Below are 14,287 nucleotides of genomic sequence, written 5' to 3'. Positions count from 1 at the left end.
CGAGCGGTATCGTTTTGTACCTGTGATCGTGAATACATGACTTGTTTGTTCTTGAGCGTGAGAAATATGGATAAGTAATAAGGAGGATCGCACTCACTGTTAATATGGAGCTTTTTTCTGCGGTTGAACGGTTAATAGTGCCTCATTGTAATGAGATCTACCTATGCTGCATATTGTGAACGTGTTGAGATGACGTATGTTTAATACGGACGGTTCATTTAGAAATGGGGCTTTGTGTGTCATTTGTTATTTATGTTACTGTGGTCGTGGGTCTGAATCGTCGTTTTTGTGTACGTTTTGTTTGCTATGTCCGTAGTCTGTCCCGTTTCGTGTCCAATGGGCTTTGTGTGGTGCTCGCGGCTTCTTTTTTTTTTTGTGTGCTTGTGGCTTGTTGAATCCTCCTCTTTGTGTGCGTCCTGTTTCGTGTGCAATGGGATTAAATCCTCCTCTTTGTGTGTGTCCCGTCCGTTGCTTGTGTGTGGGGGGGGGGGTTTGCGGGCTCTTTTTTTTTTGTGTGCCAGGGGCTTGTTGAATCGTCCTCTTTGTGTGTGTTCCGTCCGTTGCATGTGTGTGTTTTGGGGGGGGGGGGGGGGGGGTGTTTTGCTCGTGTGGCGCTGTGTGCGTCGCCTGCGTTTGACTCCTTTTTTCTGTGCTCACTCCTTTTTTCTGTGGTCTTGTCCGCCTCTCGCGGCGCCTCATTTCTTGGTGCGTGCTCACTCCTTTTTTCTGTGGTCTTGTCCGCCTCTCGCAGCGCCTCATTTCTTGGTGCGCCTGCGCAGTACGTCTTTTTGCGGCTACGGCCCATGGCCGGATGTCCCTGCGTCCATCCGGTTTTGCATTCTCGGTTAGTAATATGGATAATTTTATCCATTCATGGAAAGAGAAATTTAACATGCCCAGCATTTGCCATAAATTTTCCATTATTTTCCTAAGATTTAGTGTTTCAGTAAGTTTTTCACTTGACGATGTATACAGTATTTTTCCATTTATTTTATTTTTTAATCCTGCATACAGCTGTATTATGGGGCAAGCTACAAATCAGTTAATTTTGTTACTTCATTGTTCTGGGATATACTGGTCAATAATATGTTGGCATTTCTTGGTATAATATGTTGTTTACTTCCAGATCATTAGTCTCTTCTTGGCAGATTAAAGTTATTATTTTGAAGTTCTTCTAAATGAAAGTCTGAGCAAGTGAAGAGACACAAAAACAGTAATGATATGGCTGTACTGCAACTTGCATTACATGCTATATTTTGCATTATATGTATACTGAGGAAGGAACAATTTAAAATGAAGCATTATGGCAGGGTGCAATAGGTTTTGGCCTATAAAGCTCTTATTTTGTTTTTGCCATATCATTACCAAAAAATCATTAAACAAAAACCCTCACCATTATTTTCCCTAAATTGGACCCAGTCATTTAGTGTACCTTTACTCAGGCCTAAATATTAAAGAGGTAACATTGGGGAGCTTGGCTGTTCTTCTCATATATTTGTCTGTAAGGACCCCACATAGAATAACCTAGATTTAGGTAGAACAGAACAGAATGCTGTTCTCAGAATTGAGCCAAATGGAACTCTGAATTTATTCAAAACAAATAAATGCTGCTATTATACTGGAAATTATTTCATAAGTAAAATGCAAACCACACAAAAAAGAAAATAGCTGTCAAGTTCATGCAGCTCAATGGTATTGTCAGTTCTATCAAAGACTGCCCCTCAACAGACCAGAAAAAATAACTAGCATTTCCTTTGTCAGAGGATACAAGTAAGTCACTAACAGTTCTAGTTAAGATGTATCTCTCCCATAACCTGGATGAAAGCAAAATTCTCATATAATTTTACTTGTTAGAGTAACTTTATTTAATGCCAGAAATCATGCAGATGTCTTCCACTTTAGGTGAGTGTCAAAGTGAAACAAATATGGGAAATCATTGTCATTAATCAAGCATAATTGTCATAAAGGCAGATTTTACACATGAGAACAGAAAATGTGGAGATTTAGAAAGGTGAAAGTTTTTATTAGATTTTGGAGAATAAACAAAAGTTTCATAATGGATATGATTTTTTTGTGTAAAGTTCAAACAACTGTCACCTTGGGTGAGTCCAAACAATATCAACTAAAACAGAGGTAATAATTATGTTAAAGCTTCCTATTACCTTATAATACCATGCCAGGGGCACAGGTGGGTTTATATGGAAAAAAAGAACAATTTAGCTATCTGTACCTGTTCAAACAGAATGGTTTCACACTTTGTACTTGCCAAAGATCTAAAGTGTTCTGTGAGTAAGATTACACTTGTTATTGGTGATGCCACTTTCCTTTGTTGAAGTAGACTGTGAGACATTTCCGTACAGACTAATTTTGAAAAGCCTGAAGAACAAGTTATATGATGGTTGTCTGTATTTCTGCCATACCAGTTGGCATTACTGTATCACAACTACAAAGGGCTGTGTTTGAATCCAGACCATGTCAGTGTCTGTAAAGGTTTTTAATTGAATGTCCTTGTTTTCCCTCAACATCACAAAGACATGTTAGGCTTATTGGTGAGTCTATTTGGTTCTGAATAAGTTATTCTTGGTGTGTACATGATTCTGTACTATGATAGACTGACATTCCATCCAGGGTCGATTATTTGTTCTTTTGCTGTTAAGTAAAGCTTTTATTCTGTGTAATCCAAACTTTAGTCAAGTAGGTTCAGAAAAAGGATGAATGTACTTAGAATATGTAGCACATTCAGACACCTGAGAAAAAAATCCAGAATAAAATATTCTGAGCTCACCTCAGCGCCACACTGGAACAGTTTTTTTTTTATGGTAGCTGGAGTGCCAATCCTGCCACCAACCCCCAAGTTTTCCGTGTAAACTGGAGGACCTACTTGTAGGGCTGGATGCAGATTAACGTCATACCCAGGGCGAAGCAATTGCAGATTATGGGTCTTGTTCAAAGTCCCAATAGGGTAGAATCTCTTCTGCTGTTTACAGAATTCGAACCAGTAACCTTCCGATTGCCAGCACAGATTCCTAGCCTCAGAGTCACCACTCCGCCCACATGACTCATGCTGGAGTCTAAATTCAGAAACACCAATTTCTCATCACTAATAACACACTGTGAAATTAGGCTGATTGTAAAAACCTCTTTATCACTTATGTTATGATATCTTAATTAACATCTTTCTTCTTTACAGGCTCTGGCTCACTCCTGCCAATGACTGGTCATAATGAAGGACTCTTGCAGATTGCACCCCCTCATCCACAGATGGCCCCCACACCTCCTCCTTCCACTTCAACTCATACAGGACCTACTCAACAGAATGGCTATGTCACACCTAAGCAGAATCAACAGCAGCCATCACAGCAGTACCACAGTAAGTACTGCACTCAAAACATTGGGCATGATGCTGTCAGCATAGGCTGCAACTACTTGCAACCCTAAACTGGATTAACAAGTTTGGTAATGACATAATAGATGGATGTTATGGGGAATCTTATATAGTACAGTTGTCTGAATTTCCATTTTGCGTGGAAAGGGGTTATGAGAAATTATTAAGACATGGGTGAAACCACAATATCTGTATTTTTTTGTTTGTGTTCTCAATTCCTTTTGCATTACTTGATGACCTGCTTTCGAAAAGAGTGAAGGTAGGGATAGCATAAATTAGTTTTAATAAACAAAAATAACAAAGAGCAAAGGTAGAACACAATGTATGAAATAAACAGAACACAAAATGGTGTTATGACAATCAATACTGCACCAAAGCACTAACTCTGACCTACAGTACAGTCTTTACAGATGCAATACTGAGTGGATAACCTTGTCACAAATTCACCTCTGGAATAATAGGTGACTTTGTGGTAATAGGACCACTGTGCCAGTGTTTGGACCACTAATCTCTAAGTAGAGATTATAGAGTTAGATTTCCAAAAGGTGTCTGTTCTCTTGAAAGAATAACTTGGTCATGTTTATCCCAAACAAGCACTGTTTGTTGATATCTATCATTCAGGGATGATTGTAGTTCCCTGTCAGCCTCCCATATCCTAACGTTTAGAAAATCCAGCTGTAACCTACCATCCTGAGTATGTATACATACTTTAATAACCTGGTTACTCACAGAAACCTGGTTTATAAAAGCCATGTAAACTTTTATTCTGGTAAAAGAAGGCAGATTATTGGTATCACATAGATTCTTCTGTGAGTAAACTGGTTATTTGGCCATGTAAATCCTAAACCGGGTTACAGTTAAGGATTTTGTAGTCTGCGCATATTCATTGCACTCTGTTTGCCTGCTCAGTTTCGCACGTGCTTCAGCAGCCACAGGCAGAAGTATCCACAAGATAAATTTCTTGAGGTAAATGCTTGGATGATTGCATTATTTCTCCTCCTGGTTGAAATAATCTGTCTCAGTATTTCAGAAATCACTACCTTTTTGCTGATAACCTGAATATACAGTGCCAAGCTCAACAACACAATCTGGGGTGCAGTTTTGGAGGTAACACATTAAAAGTAGCATGTTTTTAAAGTAATAAGTAACCTAACGCAACACTTATTTTATTGAACTAAAATACCTGCATTATTATTATCCTAGCAGCACAGGGTTTAAGGCAAAAAGCACATGTACCAGTATTCCTGTCCTTTACAGGGCTCAGTCACACGACTAAGCAGAAAAGAGTGTGCTGGGTGGAATCTGGTAACAGAAACACATCTAAAAAGTGTCACTTTAGTTTTAATTCAGCTGTTTGTTATAGATATGTTGAAACAGTGTGACCTGGTGATGCAGAGGCCATTGTTCATACCTCTAGTTCATACCACTAATCATTAGTGGTTCAGTTCGGGGATGTAAAATGAGGATAGATATATTTATTTCACAGCACATAAAGGACTAAACGTTTTTATAAAACAGAAGAAAATTATCATAGGATTCATTCTTGTTTTCAGGTTCATGGTGTCTAATGATGACATTTAGCTCTTTTTTTGCTCAGTTTAATGATGTCCGAGTATTTTGCCAAAGAAGAACTCCAGAAGCACACTTGCTCGTGTTAACAGAGGATTTTAAGAAAGTGTTTCTGCCTTAATCAGGCTAATCACTTAATCCCAGTTTTGTATGAGCATGTAAACTCACTTCCTGTGTGCTACCATACCACCCCCCCCCCCCCCCCCATTTTGCAATTCTAATGCACTACAGTTGTAAACAAAATTGTGTGACAGTACTGAACCGAGCAAATAAGAATATACAAGAGTATTAGTATTAACTGATATATAGCTTCATTTTTTATTATAAAAATCGACCATTCAAAAATTAAAGCAGATGGCAGTGATGCTGTCAGTTTTGCTTCTAGCTGCAAATCTGATAATTTTATAAGTGAAATCACAGCATAAGATTCATCAACCACATGTTTCTCTTTCTATGATATGAATGTGCCCCTCTGAAATGATTAATTCTCTGTACAGATACCTGAGGGTTTACTACAGCTTTGTTTAACTACAAATCTTTATGAAGAAGTATGAAGTTAGCCACCTAAGTAGCTGCTGTTAGTGTGAACGTACTCGTAGAGCAAAACAATTTGTGAGGTACATTTGTTTTATGATCAGGTAATTTCCTTTGTGTGATCTTAATTTTTCTGTTCAAAGTATGTTTTAAGTTAGAGTGATAATAAGTATTAGAGGGGATTTATTTAAGTTTTCTTTAAGTACCATCCCCATTCTTCTGTTTTCATGTTTTGAAGAATTATCTGTGGCAGCACCATGAGTGGTAGGGTATTATTATAAGAATAAGTAGTCTTGCATGTTCAATTGGATCTGTTGTACATTCTTACAGAATTTTGACTTTCTTTCAGATACGATGGTAGAGCACACTTGTAAGCTCTTGTGAAGAGAATGAATGGTTTCAAAACTTTGTAACTGTAGGGTGGTCACTTACTACCACACCAGATGAGTTTTCGTCATGTTAGCAATCTTTAAATGTGAGCTGCTAGAAGAAAACATCACAGTCGTGTATTTATTTTCTTATTTCTGAAGCTTTGCATCCATCCTTTATCAAACCCATAAAAACCATTTCAGAATCATAGGAGCTCCTCTCTGTCTTAGCAGCAACTAACACACTTCTGTTGAAGGTACAAGTCCATCAAAACACGGACTCATATTCAGTCCCATCGTGTCAATTTACAATTATCACTTAACTTGAGTAACCTGCCTTCTTGATGCAAGAGGAAGACTTCACTGCTCAGGAGAAAAAATATATAGGTACGAAGAGAACTTTGAAGCTACCCATGGGCTGGGTGGGGTATTTAAAATCTCAGAACTCTGGTGCTGTAGAACAGCACAATTGACCACTGAACTGAACTGAACAGATCCTAAGTAAGATGGGCATGAAATATATGCCGGTTTAAGGAAAAGGATCTTTCAATACATGTACTGTAAATAACATGAATCTATTTTTGTTTGGTACAAATGCAATTTTCAGTTTTTATTTTATATGGTGTCTTTCACAATTCTTCCTTATACAGAGCCTATAAGTCACACTTTTCTAACTCCTAATCTGCAGATAACACACCTACCTGGACAGGCAGCAGCACAACTGCCTACACCCCAGTTGGACCTCAGCAGAATGGAAGAGGTCATCAGCAGCCACCTCTGCATCTTTCAAACCACTTCTGTAAGTAGGGCAATTCTATGGATTAGGATATTATGCTTATTCTCTTTCTATAATTCCTTCTGTTATTTCACTGAGGTGTTATTAGACCATTGAATATCTCCTGAGGAAGCCATGCATGATAACATATTATCTATTGTGCCAAAAAGTTTTATTTAGTGATAGTTATTGATTTCTTTATATTAGAACGAGTAACACATGAAATTGTGCATGTCAATGTTTGAGTTTCTTTCACAAGATTCTGTGAGGCTGTATCTTTCTTAAATATTCTACTGCTTTTTATAAACAAAATGATATATTTCATCAGGTATATATAAAGTGAAACAAAAGCCATTTCTCTTAATTCATTTTTGAATAAAGTTGCTGATTCTTAGAAATAATCTTATGAAAAGTTCAATTGAATTTATCCTACTGTACAAGTGTGTTACATCCATACTGATAGCATGTTAGTCTTACAAATGTCCATAATGCTTTAAGTGAATGTAGGTACTCCATTTACAGCAAGTATGATTCAGTCAACTGTTCAATAGAGTGTTGTTCAAGCAAAGAGAAGGGGAAGGTTTATCTTTTAACTTTGCAATATAACTACTGTATGTATCACTTTAGTGAAAAATCAGATCTGGTCATGGTCTGTGGCCCTGGTGGATAGTTATCATTTATCATCACAACATACATTTTCACAGTGTCAGGCTATAAGCATTTATTGAACCTAGGTCCACTGAATATACAGCATATGGTCACTTTTCAAATTGTTCACATCAGAAAACAAGATTTATCTCACAAGGCCACAATTAATCATTTGCAAATGAAGAGTGCTGTAATGATAGATAGATAGATAGATAGATAGATAGATAGATAGATAGATAGATAGATAGATAGATAGATAGATAGATAGATAGATAGATAGATAGATAGATAGATACTTTATTTTGGACAATACACATGGGCTTGTATTCCTGTTAGAATGAGTCCCAGTCCCTTACCTGGCTTGGTGACCAGGGTAGGGAATGGGTAGGAAGAAGGACAGATCATTCCCTGCCCTTGCCAGAAAATCAACAAAAGATGTCAGTCTGCAAGTGGGTATGTTGGTGTCTTAGCAGGGATGGACTGAAGAGTATTACATGGCAGGGATGCCAATATAAAGAGGGGATAGGGGAGATAACCTGTTTAGACTGTTTACCCTTCCAGCACGATAGCTGGCAGCTTCCCTCAGTTTGACTCTCCACACAGATACCTGCAGGGCATGCTAGGAGCTGTAGTCCCATGGGGCAGCCCTGTATGGTTCTGCGGGTGCCACCAGGGGGTGCTGCAGGGATTAGCATCCCCTACTTTTTCATACTTCTGAATGACCTGGAAGTGCTTCCAAGTGCTCCCAAGTCTTAAATAAAAGGAGGTCTCCCAGAGAATTGTGAAAGTCCAAACACAGTGAAATTCGTAGCTGAACTATTCTCTAAAATAATGGGAGAGGACTTTAAATCAGACACCGGATAGCAGGAGTCTTATCGCGCGCTTTGAAAAGTTGCAATCAAAATTGCACATAATGTCACTTCTCATACAGAAACAAGAGATTATATTTGAAAATAACCATATTCATATGTTCCCGGATTTCTCATCTTTAACAGCTGATAAACGTGCCGCATTTTACAACATTAAACAGCACTTACGGAAAGCTGAGATCAGATACAGTCTCTTGTACCCTGCCAAACTGAAAGTGGATATTCAATTCAAGCATTACATCTTTAACTCTATGGAGGAAACAGATAAAGAGTTTAAAAAACTGATCCCAACACTTTTTTGAAATACAATCATGAGTTGCATCCTGTCAGGGCCACGTTTTAACACTATTCCCTGGGTTTAATATTTTACTATCTCAAGATTGTTGATGATTATATTTTATGCTGATAGTAATTGGACTGTATTGGCAATAGATATCACAATTTTATTCCTCATACGCCACTGCTGGGGGTCTTGTTTTGTTTTAGACATGCTCTGTCTCTAGGTATGTCAGCGGACTGGGACTTTGTGAAGTGTGGTCCAGCCTCAAGTTGGAAGGCAAAATGAGAGGGTGGGGGGACTAGGGGAGGAGAGAAAGAGAGCAAGCTATCTCTTAATATATTCTTTTAATCCTTATACAGTATCTGTAAGTGCCAATGTAACAATAGGCTTCATGGCAATAACTCCTGGGAAAATTGGAAATTAAGGTCAAAGCTGGCTTATTTTCAGTTAAGATTACAAAATGACAACAAAAGTTGCAAGGTCTCCAAGACCGGACAGTTAACTTTGTGAGCTGGAATTTTAAAGGCCTGAATCACGAATTAAAGAAAAAGAAAGTATTTTCTCACCTTACAAGTCTAAACGCTAAAATAGTATTTTTACAGGAGACCCACTTATTAAGCAAGGATCAGTTTCGGCTGCACAAAGACTGGACTGGCCAAATGTTCCATTCCAGCTTTACAAAGAAAACTAGAGGTGTGGGAATTCTTATGCATAGAACAGTCTCATTTGTAGTATCAGAAATAGTATCTGATCCTGAAGGGAGATATGTGATTGTCATCAGTAATTTATATAGCTGTAAAGTGATTTTGATAAATATTTATGCACCCAATGTCGATGATAGGGAATTCATGCAAAATGTATTTGCATCCACTCCCAATGGGAACACTCACAAAAATTATAATGGCTGGGGACTTAAATTGTGTTTTAAATCCAGACCTAGATAGGTTTCCTGCCACAGGGGCGATGACATCTAACACTGCAAAGACAATTACACAGTTTGTAACTGACCACAACTTATCAGACCCCTGGAGATTTCTAAACCCAAACTCAAGAGCATATTCCTACTACTCACTAGTGCATCATTGCTAATCAAGAACTGATTATTTCTTTGTAGATAACAATTTCTTGCCTACGATTAAATCTTGTAAGTACGACACTATTGTTAGTTTCCGACCATACTCCTTTGATTTTGGAGCTAAAATAATTATGCCCCACATACTCTTTTAGCAGATGGCATCTTAATCCACTTTTATTAGCAGACGAGAACTGTACAGAATTTATATCCAAGCAAATCAGTATTTTTTTAGAGACAAATACATCCTGCAGGAATACTCTGGGAAACCCTGAAGGCCTTCTTAAGAGGACTGATTACAGTGGAACTTTCGATTGCGAGCATAATTCATTCCGGAAACATGCTTGTAATCCAAAGCAGTGGTATATCAAAATGAATTTCCCCATAAGAAATCATGGAAACTCAAATGATTCATTCCACAACCCAAAACTATTCATATGAAAATGATTAATACAAAATATAAAGTAAAAATACATTAAACAAATTAACCTGCACTTTACCTTTGAAAATTGTCATGGCTGGTGTGAGGGAGACGAGAGGAGGGTTATTGTGTAGGACGACTTTCACTCTAACTAACGGAATCCCTGCTGTCTGTTGGCTCACTGGAATCTTCTTCTTTTTTTGCGACTTTAACAAGGAAGCTATCCAGTGACAGTTGCTTTTGCCTGAAGAGTCACTACACTTGGACACAAAATAAAAAAATACTTTACGCACTGTAAGGTTTCTAAAGTCTTGGGATTCCACCCAACGAGACGACACACGGAAGAGCGTCCCGAAGCAACCGCAGGCTCCCAGCGCTGTAGCAGTTCACTGTAAAAGCGATTCTGAAAAGATCGCGGACATGCTATAAGCGCCTGCCGTTGATGGGTGATACAAGGAACATTATAAATGCGCAGGGCACAGTATTACTTGGCCACTAACCTGGCCATGACCCTGCTTGCCTGCTGTGTCTGTGTATAGGAGAGTGGCAGATCCCGCTACAATAAATAACCGTGCTGTTCCTGTTTCAAGCTGAATAAAGCTGGTGTTGCTAAAGTACTGAGACTCTGCTTCGTGTTTTGGGGTGCAAGACAGGGACTCACATGTTACAATACACCCACGTGGTCACAATGCTATAGTAAACCGTATACGCTCGTACGGATGTTGACTATGTGAGTGAGGCATGCCGACTGAGACCAAGAATGAGAGAAGATCACCCACAATCCCACAGCGAGAGAGAGAGAGGAACCATTAGCTCAGCTGTAATCATGTGACGCTCAGCAGACAAAGCGTATACATACTACTCGTATTGCAAGTAGTATACATACTACTCGTATTGCTCGTTTTTCAAGTTAAAATTTATTCAGCTCGTCTTGCAAAACACTTGCACACCAAGTTACTTGCAATCTTAAGATTTTACTGTATCTCATATCTTTCCCACAGAAATAAATTGGAAACCAATAAGGTATCAGAGCTAGTCAGCAAAATTACAAGAATAGACCAAGAACATGCCAGGTGTCCAAGTGAGGCACTTCACAGGAAAAGGCAGGCTCTGCATTCAGAACTCAACCTCTTAACAACTAAAGAAACTGAACAACTCATTTAAATCAAGACATCATTATTATGAACATGGAGAGAAAGCTAATAAGATCTTAGCTTAACAAATCCACAAGCAAGAAGTTCACAATGCAATCCCAGCAATCACCAATACAAACCGAGACAAAATCATTTACCATAAAAATATAATGCACACATTTAGAGACTACTATAAATTCTTATATTCTACTGAGTTTAAAGAAGACAAGACACAATCTAATGCATTTCTGGATGCATTACAGATACCAGAAATAGATATTCTTAGTGCAGAGGAATTGGATAAACCTCTGGCACTATCAGAATTACTAGATGCTATAAGCTAACTTCAGAGTGAGAAAGCAGCAGGTCCCGATGGCTACTCTGCCGATTTTATAAGAAATTCTCAACTCTGCCAACTCCCCTTCTATTAGCAACATTTACAGAAGCTAGAGAAAATAAAATTGTACCTCAAACTTTTCGCCAAGCATTAATTACCGTCTTTCCTAATCCAAAACAAGGACTTATTACAATTTGCATCATATAGACCAATTTCACTTCTGAATAATGATGTTAAGATACTCTCCAAAGTCCTAACTAAAAGGATGGAGAAAGTGCTGCCTTCAGTAATATCACAAGGCCAAACTAGATTTATTAAAGGCAGACATTTAGCTTCCAATCTTCGACGCCTGTTTAATGTAATATACTCACCCACAAAGTCAAACACCCTGGAGATATTATTATCGTTGGATGCAGAAAAAGCATTTCATATGATCAAATGGAACTTACCTCTTCACAACATTGTTGAAATGTGGGTTTAGCCCGAACATTTGTGAATGGATCAAACTACTGTATACCAATCTAGAAGCTTCTGTTTGTATTAACAAAATTAATTCGGAATACTTTAAATTAGAACGTGGTACCAGACAAGGATGCCCCTTGTCACCACTGCTTTTTGCAATCGCCATTGAGCCACTGGCAATTCACTGTCGAAATACTTATTAGATAAAAGGGATTATCAGAGACGGACAGGAATAAAAAGTTTCACTATATGCAGATGATATGGTACTGTATATATCAGATCCACAAAATACTGTGCCTGTGGTCCTAACAGCACTAATAATTTCAAAAGATTTCTGGTCTCAGAATCAATCTGAGTAAAAGTGTGCTCTTTCCAGTGAATTCTCAAGCCTACAATATTAGATTGGACACCTATCCTTTTATCATCACAGATCAGTTTAATTACCTAGGGGTAAACATCACAAGTAAACATAAAGCTGTTTATCAACAAAGTGTTGCCGTCTGTATGGAAAAAATTAAGCAAGACTTACATAGATGGTCAACCCTTCATCTCACTTTAGCTGGAACAATTAATATTGTTAAGATGAATATCCTTCCTAAGCTTCACTTTTTATTTCAAAACATTCCAATATACATTAATAGATCTTTTTTTAAGAAATTAGATTCAACCATAACCTCATTTATTTGGAATTCAAAACATCCATGTATCCAAAGGGCGACCCTACAAAGACCTAAGGCAGAAGGTGGCATGGCTCTACCTAACTTTCAATTTTATTACTGGGCAGCAAATATACAAACTATAAAAACATGGACATGGACACAAATAAATGAACATACACATGCTTGGTCCACAATAGAAATAAAATCCTGCAGTACTTCTTTATATTCCTTAATACAAGTTATCGCCAATATACTAACAACCCAATTGTGCTTCACTCACTCAGAATATGGAACCAATGTAAGAAGTATTTTAAGATAGAGAAGCTTTTATCTGTGGCACCTCTGCACGAGAATCACCTTTTTCCACCCTCTCAAGCGTACACAGTTTTTAATGTCTGGAGAATATTTGGGATTAAATCACTTAGAGATCTATACATTAGGCAACATCTTTGCATCTTACGAACAATTACACTCTAAATTTAACTTTCCAGCAACACATTTCTTTCACTAACTTCAAATTAGAAACTTTGTTAAACAGAACTTGCCCAGCTTTCCTCACCTCCCACCTACCTCTACGCTGGAAAAAATATTGATCAGTCTTGAGGACTCAGACAGCACCTCCATAATATATAAAACCTTTTTACAGTTTCCCTCCCTTTCAAAGATCCAAGAGTACAGTGGGAAAAGGATCTCTCACTCAACATCTCAGAAAAGGAGTGGAAAGTAGCAATGCACAGAATTCACTCGAGCTCCATATGTGCAAAGCATACAATTATTCAACTCAAAATTATATATCGAGCGCATCTCTCTTGTTTAAAATTGTCCAAAATGTTTCAAGGGCAAGATCCAACCTGTGGCTCTGCTGCAATCAAGTTCCGGCCTCACTGGGCCACATGATTTGGGCGTGCACCAAATTAACATCATTCTGGAACAATATCTTTAAATGCCTTTCAGACAGCCTTGGTGTCACAATCCCTCCTAATCTATTAACAGCTGTGTTTGAGGTACTTCCAGATGGGCTTAAAGTGGAGAAGGACAAACTGTAATTTCCTTTACTACACTATTGGCACATAGACTTATCTTGCTCAACTGGAAGAATCCTAACTCTCCTCTTTTACGTCAGTGGGTAACTGATGTTATATACTATTTGAAACTGGAAAAAAATCAGATTTGCACTTAGAGGATCTGTACAAAACTTTTTCAGAACCTGGCAGGATTTAATCAATAACATTTTAGAATAAGCATTTAAATTGAGGAAGCAGGTTCTCTCCCATCTTTTACTCAATTTATATTTTTTCATTTATTAATTCATCTATTTACTTATTTTTGCTAGCTTAAAATTTTACTCTGCTGGCCTATCTCTCTTTCTCAGGGGTTGGGGTTGATTTGTTTTGAACCTTTTTCTGTTGTTTTTTTTTATTTTTTTAAAAACTTGAATTATCTGTATAGAATGTTATTTGATTTTAATAAAAAATCAATTAAAGTTAATAAATAAATAAATAAATAAAAAAAAGGATCCTCTCTGCAACACCTGGGCAAGTTGGAGTCGTGTGGAAGAGGACAGGCTTGCAAGAGCAGAGTAGAGGAAAAGAGACGGAGAAGAGAAAAGTGTTTATGCTTGTGCCTCTGTGTTTGGGGTTTGCAGTTCTGGAATGCCCCCTACAGGTCACAGTGCTTTATGCTTTTAGTCGCTCAATCAGTTATACATTGACAAGAGTCTCACATGCTCATTTACTGGTCATGGATACTCCTGCCTTTGAATATGCATGTTCAAG

General features: G+C 37.9%; 1 protein-coding gene across 5 annotated transcripts in view; it reads left to right on the top strand.

The window, feature by feature from the left end:
* Positions 1-14,287, top strand: part of smad10a (SMAD family member 10a) — a 104,366-nt gene that overhangs the window by 65,124 nt on the left and 24,955 nt on the right. For all 5 annotated transcript variants that reach the window (XM_051923074.1, XM_051923073.1, XM_051923072.1 and 2 more), the window contains 2 exons: positions 3,191-3,370; positions 6,545-6,655. In XM_051923074.1, the coding sequence (XP_051779034.1) occupies positions 3,191-3,370; positions 6,545-6,655 (291 nt within the window). The remainder of the gene's footprint in view (positions 1-3,190; positions 3,371-6,544; positions 6,656-14,287) is intronic.

Source organism: Erpetoichthys calabaricus, chromosome 2 (assembly GCF_900747795.2).
Source record: "Erpetoichthys calabaricus chromosome 2, fErpCal1.3, whole genome shotgun sequence".
Taxonomy (NCBI): Eukaryota; Metazoa; Chordata; class Cladistia; order Polypteriformes; family Polypteridae; genus Erpetoichthys; species Erpetoichthys calabaricus.
The sequence above is the reverse complement of the archived record's forward strand: the minus strand, read 5'-3'. Positions and strand labels throughout refer to the sequence as shown.